The sequence below is a fragment of the Chiloscyllium plagiosum genome, unplaced genomic scaffold (assembly GCF_004010195.1).
Source record: "Chiloscyllium plagiosum isolate BGI_BamShark_2017 unplaced genomic scaffold, ASM401019v2 scaf_66857, whole genome shotgun sequence".
NCBI classification, from domain to species: Eukaryota; Metazoa; Chordata; class Chondrichthyes; order Orectolobiformes; family Hemiscylliidae; genus Chiloscyllium; species Chiloscyllium plagiosum.
This window is the reverse complement of record NW_025201845.1, coordinates 1-7,383: the sequence shown is the minus strand read 5'-3', so window position 1 is coordinate 7,383 and position 7,383 is coordinate 1. Positions and strand designations below refer to the sequence as shown.

General features: G+C 42.6%; 1 protein-coding gene across 1 annotated transcript; it reads right to left on the bottom strand.

Moving 5' to 3' along the window:
* Positions 1-2,820: 2,820 nt before the first annotated feature.
* On the bottom strand, positions 2,821-6,318 carry LOC122546173 (complement component 1 Q subcomponent-binding protein, mitochondrial-like; the record flags this gene model as incomplete). Its single annotated transcript, XM_043684980.1, has 3 exons — positions 2,821-3,320; positions 3,960-4,082; positions 6,211-6,318. Coding segments are annotated over 3 exons (378 nt in total), but the record flags the coding sequence as incomplete, so codon positions are not given.
* Between the last annotated feature and the right edge of the window lie 1,065 nt (positions 6,319-7,383).

Genomic DNA, 7,383 nt, shown 5'->3' with positions numbered 1-7,383 from the left:
CTTCTCTTTTCCTATTCATGTCTTCAAGACTTTTATCATACCACCCATTCACATTCTCAATTCTACAGACCACAGGCCTAAATGACATGATCTCTCCTTCCATCTTAACCATGCAAGTCCAGGTATCATTCTGGTAAATCAATATTCTACTCCTTTCAGAAGGTGTGCTGCCCAGATCCGCTCACAGTTCTCCAAGTGGGGTCTATCTAACCAGGGTTTTGTAGAACTGCAGCATAACTTCGGCATCCTTCTACTCCAGTCCTCTACTTAGAAAGGACAGCAATCTGTTCGCTTTCTGGATTATTTTCTGTACGTGTCCGTGACATTTTAAAGATGTGTGCACCTGAAACCCCAAGTCTCCTTGGACGTGCACTTCATACCATCCAGAAAAATACCTTGATCTGTCCATTCTTGATCCAAAAATGGATAGCCTCACTATTGCTTTCATTCAAATGCTTTTGCCATAGTTTTGCCCATTGACTTAATCTATCAGTATCCCCTTGCAATTTTATGCTGTCATCCATACAGTCTACAATGCAGCCTAACTTTGTGTCATTCACAAATTATGATATATGACTTTCTGTGCCATTATCCATTTCCTTAACAAATAACATCAACAATTGAGGCCCTAACACAAGTCCTTGTGAGACACAACTGGTTACATCCTGCCAATTGACAACCTACCCATTATCTCTACTTTCTGTCGCCTGCCACTCAAACAATTTCCTAGCCGTGTCAGGAATTTGCCCTCAATTCTGTTGGCTTCTACCTACATAAGTGGACTTTGTCAAATGCCTTCTGGAAGTCCATGTGAACAACATCTATTGACATTATTCCCTGACAACTACCTTAGTCCCCTCTTCAAAACCTCTGCACCTACCTGTCATGTGGCTCTCCCTGATTAACTCAACAATTTTTGAGGTGCTCACTTATCCCAGCCTTGATTATAGACTCCAACAAATTCCCTGCCATAGGTGCTAAGCTCCATGCTCTGCAATTCCCGAGTTTTCCGGGTTCTCCACTCTTAAAAAGCGCGACTGACACGTGCAGGAATCCAATCCGGAGCGACGACTCCTGTATCCCGGGAATTCTGAACGATTACAGTTCGGGTTTCTCTGACCCGCTTGTCTACTTGTTTTAACACCCGCCGATGGAATCCGCCAAATCCCAGGCATTTGTCACCCTTTGATTCCAGTCATTTCCTCATTATCGATGTTTTACTCACCTTAGTTTTATTCAGTACCTGTTTCCCATCCACTATTAATTTCCTCAGGACTTCTGGCAGGCTATCCTCTTTTCCCACTGTAAATACAAAAGCAAAAGCATCCCAATTTGCCCAGAGGGCAGTTAAGAATTAACCAGATTAGTGTGGGTCCAGAGTCGATGTAGCCCATCCCAGATAAGGGTAGTGAATTTCCTTTCCTAAAGGACATTAGTGAATCAGACGAGCTTTTGATTTGATTTGACTTATTATTGTCACATCTTCTGACATATGCTAAAACATCAGCGTAATAGAACAGATTTCTTAATATAGCATTACAGCTACACAGAGGATGCAGTGAAAGATTAGCTCCAATATATGTCTATTCATAAGTCTGCTAACAGTGGGGAAGAAGCTGTTCTTAAATTGTATTAACAACACAGTAATTACATAGTCACCATGAAAACCACGGTTTGATTTCAGATTTGCAATGAACTGGAAATTAACTGTGATTTGAACCCAAAGCATTCACCTGGGGTTGTGAATCAATAGTCCAGTGGCATTACCACTACTTCCCCTCATGCTTCAGTCCTGGGCATGTAGCTACACAGAGCGCTGTTTGGGAGTGTCAGGATTTAACCTAGCAACAATGAAGGAACAATGATATATTTCCCAACCAGGATGGTCACTCTCTTAAGAGGGGATCTTACCGGTGGCATACTCCCATCTATCTGCTACCCTTGTCCTTTGAACGATTGGATGTATGAGAAAAATGGATGACCTACTGAAGTGCATCGTGTAGTTGATGTCAGTCATGAAGGAAGTGGTTAGGGTATTAATTATGCAGACAATTTATTCTAGATGGCGTTGACCATCTCAAATGTTGCTGGAGATGCACTCAAGAGAAAACGAGGACTGCAGATGCTGGAGATCAGAGTCAAAGAGTGGTGCTGGAAAGGCACAGCAGATCAGGCATAAGTCCTTCATCAGAAACGCACTCAGCAGTATTCTAGCAAATGCACAGATATCTTTCTCTGCACAAATAGAAGAATGACTACAAAATTTAACTAGCTGGAAGGTACATGGGGTACCCAAAAGGTCCTAAAATAATTGCAAGACTATCTGCCTGTACCTCCACAGTGCTGCTTGCTCCCCATACCCTTTAATCTTCAACCCATTAAATTCCATTTCAAAGATTTAAGAATTGCAATAATAGATTTCACACCTGAGTCTACCAAAGCTACAAAAGATGAGCACTCGAAATGAATTCTTTTTATATAGCTGCCATTTCTAGGAATTATATAATGCCAAAATGCTCCTTACTGTTTCTTTTGTGCTCGTAAGGTCAGCGTTTTATGCTGACCCCGTGTCTTGCTCGGCCATTTCAGAGGATTCACGGGTAGGCCAAACTAGGTAAGGGTAGCAGATTTCCTTCTCTAAAACAGACATTAATGAACACTATTGGCTTTTACAACATTCAATGCTGGTCACCCCTCACTGAGACTGGCTTTCAACTCTGGATTTCTTTTTCCATGGTGAGATTTGAACCTGCTGCCTGGAGGAGATGCATCATTAGTTCAGCAACATTACACCACCCCAACCCAAGAAATCAGAGGAACCACGGTTTAACATCATGTTTAAATCAATACTTCATTTTTAAGAAACATCTGAGGCCAATGACATTGTGAGGAGAAAATAATTCGGTTCTTGTGCTCACACACACACTTCCATAATTAGAATACAATTCAGAGGCACCGTTTTGGCCATTTAGCATCCCAGACTACTTTGTACATTATATAGAGATGGGATGCTAATTACACAGAGCCATTCAGTACCAAAGAACATCTTTGTACAAAACCTATTGTGAAATAATTTAAAGCCCAGGATCATTCTGCCATTTAACAAGCATTATCATCGCAGGACGATCTTTGCCAGGAGGTGGAGAGACGATGTTAATTGGATACATCAATGATTAACACTTTACAAAACTCTTCAAATTTTCAAGGAACTTGATATACTCCTGGTGTTCCAAAGCTGTGCTCAGCTCAACCAGTTCATCAGCAAAAGTGTTATCAATCCCACGGTCTGCCAGGAAGTCCATCAGGTGATCATAGAGGGCCTGTGGGAGACAGAGGTTAGGGTCTGCATGTGACAAACAGCAGGTATTCATGACTAAAACTGAGGGGTGTGTGCGTGTTAGAAGCTTAAAACACAAGTATCTCCAAAACAGCTACTGGATGGTTAAAGTGCAAATATGGTCGTGCTGTCTCTAAAGTATTGAGGAACATCACTGACAAACCTATAACATTGCTCCCGCATATATCAGCCCGCAAGATCAAATCACACCCTACGAAATGCTAAAACTCATTTAACTCAACTTGAAAACTTTGACAGCATGACTGATCGGAATGCTGTACACATCCGCAGCAATGTGAAGTGAAGGTAGGATCAGGAGCTGATGATGGCCTTTGTGGTTGGATAACACATCAACACATCACAAAGGTTTATACACAGGAAGCTTCTTGGACTGCACCAAAAAGGTGAGCAGCTCCTGTTGAAATACTGCACCAAGGAGACCCCAATAGCAGTAGAGGACGCTGAAGGCGGATAGCAAATCCAGCAAAGTATTCAAGTGGAGCAGAAAACACCTTCGCCTGATGCCAGAAAAGAGTTTGTATTGGAAACTCTCTCCAGAATTTCAAATTCCTACATGCTTTGATAGTTACAAAGACTCAACAAGTTGCTTGCCCCCACTCACCCAGTCCAGGGAGTCTGTATTAAGGGTATAGCTGGTGTCTTTCCAATCATCTTCTCCCGTGGGCTGAAAGCTGACCTCTCTGATGGCAAAGATGTCGCTGTCATCCTCCTCGCCACGCCCAATCTGTAACCGATTCAGACATTTTACACATCAAAACGGACAATGAATGAACAATCAGACTTCAAACAGTGTACCAAGAGTAGCCATACTAAGGATTTCTATCACAGCTTCTCTAATTAAGACACATTCTCATTTGGACAGGGAGAACCAAGCCACTTGTTGTCAGGTCAGTATCCCAAACTTCCAAAACAACTCCATTGTGGAAGCACCAACCAAGAACTGTAGTAATCCAAGGCTCACCCACATTCTCCTTGGGCATTAAGGAATAAGTTAATAGATGTAGTGTCAATTCAGTGGAGTTTTTCCAATTCCCCAAAACAACTCCATTGTGGAAGCACCAACCAAGAACTGTAGTAATCCAAGGCTCACCCACATTCTCCTTGGGCATTAAGGAATAAGTTAATAGATGTAGTGTCAATTCAGTGGAGTTTTTCCAATTCCCCACAGCACGTTCTTAGTCTTCTCATATCCTCCTGCAGGATCTGTATTTAAAAAGGTCAACATGCGCTCAACCTCATCTTGTGACTCCAATAAAAAAGTGATGTAAAAAGGCCCCGTCTCTTTGAATATCATCTCCTGTTGCTCTGCTTGTACCACTCCACGCCACAGGACACTGGTGATCAGTTTTATCACCAGTCCGCAAATGTACCTGTTCCAAAAGATAGTAGTCCAAATAAACCTGTTGAACCATAATCTGGTATTGTGAGATTTTTAACTTTGTCCACCTCAGTCCAACAACAGCACCTGGATATCACAATTGCACATTGCAAGGTCTAGTTTGATGTTAAGAAAGATCATTCTTTATCTCAAGTGAAATTAGTTCATGACCATCCTACAGGGCAAGAACTGCCCCAGATTTGCCTTTTGTTGATTAAAGCCCTCCATCCTGCTACTTTAATTTGAAACATCAGGGGTTAAGAAACAAAATCAGTTTAGGGACTATGAATCCTGCAGCACATAACACCTCCTGACTCCCCAAAGCCTCTATACCATCTACAAGGCACAATGATGAGATACTCCCCACTTGCTTGGATAAATGCATCTCCAACAATACTCAAGCAGCTCAATATCCTCCAAGACAAAGCAGTTTGATCAGCACCCCATCTATCACTAAAGCATACTAGCAGCAGTATGTATGATACACTGCAGCAACTTTACAAGGATCATTCAAAAATACCCCTCAAACCTGCAATCTCTACCACCCAGAGGAAAAGGGCAGCAGATAAAAGGGAACACCACTCCTTGTGAGTTCTTGCCGAATGTCGAATCCGGCATGACTTGTGAATTACAACACTGTCCCTTTACTCTCATTAGGAAGTCGCCCTGGAACTCCCTCTGTGACAGCTGTGGGTGCTTCTACACCACAGAGACAACAGCAGATCAAGAAAGAAGCACACCACCACTTCCCTGGGCAGTAGTGCTCGAGGTGGGCAATAAAAGCTGGTGCTGTTACATGCCTCCACTAATTGCTCTTCCCAAACAATTTAAGTCATCTTGCTCTGCAACTACAATCCCATTCTAATGAATTCTGACTGCTTTCTGGTCATACCCCAGTTGGCACTGTAAACAGATGATAGTATCCCTGCAGTATGGCAGCAGGCCACTCAGTCCATCAAGCCACACTGACCCCCCAAAAGAGCACCCCACCCAGAACCATTCCCCCGTACCTGATCCCTGTAACCCTGCAATTACTATAGCTAATCCACCTAGCCTGCTCATCTCTGGACTGTAGGAGGTAAATGGAGCACCCAGAGGAAACCTACACAGACACAGGGAGAACGTGCAAACTCCACACAGAAAATTGCCCGATGATGGAATCGAACCTAGGTCCTGGCACTGAGGCAGCAGTGCTAACCACTGAGACATCATGCAACCCTCTGGGAAACTAAGGGAGGGAAATAAATGCTGGTTTATCCGGTGATGCCAACATCCCACGGGGATCTCAAATGCACAGCCTCAAAAAGGACAATGAAAGCAGACTGAATAAAAACATTAAAAAGGCAACTGGACAACTACTCAAAAGGGAAAATGCACATGTTTACAACAGCAAAGCCTTGGAGTGGGAGAAGACAGAGAACAAAGTGAAAATCCAGAATTGACTTTCCAACCAACGCTCAGCAGGAATACCCACCTCATCTTCAGGATAGTGGCAATCAAAAACTAGACTCTGGTTATTTGACAGCTTGGTCACTTCCACAACAAAGTTTGGGGTTGAGATGATTTCAGGCTGCAAAAGAATTCAATTATTTGTTAGACAGAAGATGACATTAGATTTTTTTTATTCTGTTGTTTAGATATAAAGAGCTAAAATTCCAAGAAACCAACCTCCTGACAGACCCAGCTGCTTTCTAAACTGGGAATAGACAAGAAGCAAAATTCAATGAAATCTCAGACTTTTGATTTTCCCCACTCCCTTCCTCACTCTCACCACCACTAGCTGTATCCTTTCTTCCAATAATCCTCTCCAGCCAACTCAATCTTTTGACATATTCCTTATGCAAATCAATGCTTCAATAGCTAAATTTTAATCATTTAATTTTAAATTGGAAGCCTTGGAGGACTGGGAATCAGTGTGGTCAGCAAGTACAGGGTGAAAAGTGAGAATTAGGACAGAGGCAGCAGCATTTAGATTAATGGAGGGTGAAAGATGAGAAGCTGGACAGAGCATTGGAATGGTCTAGTCTGGATGCAATAACAGCACGGGTGAGGAATACAACATGCTGAGGTGGGTTGATGAAAGTGGGGGTATGTTTGATGGAAAAATATGCAATCTTTGCAAAGAAATAGTTATTCTAAGTACTTTATCCATTTGATTAATCACCTTAAAAGTCAATTAGATTACACCACAATTTTCTACATTCGCCACTCTCTGCAAGTGGCATTGAGCACAGATACAACTTCTTCATATCTCAGTGGAACAGGTATTGGGCCTCTCCTTTCTCAGGCCTGCTTCATAATATCCTTGGCCTGCTTCCTGTTACTTAAAGTTGAAGCTTCAGAACTCCTCCACTGTCAGTGTTACCTCCTATGCGTTGTTTTGACTTTTCCACCAACTCAAAACACATCTTTAGATCAAAAAACTATAAACTACCCAAGAGACTGATTAGTAAGGTTAAATCTCATGGAAGCAGAAAATATGTTGCTGGAAAAGCGCAGCAGGTCAGGCAGCATCCAAGGAGCAGGAGAATCGACGTTTCGGGCATGAGCCCTTTCTTCAGGAATGAGGAAAGTGTGTCCAGCAGGTTAAGATAAAAGTTAGGGAGGATGGACTTGGGGGAGGGGCATTGGAAATGCGATAGCTGGA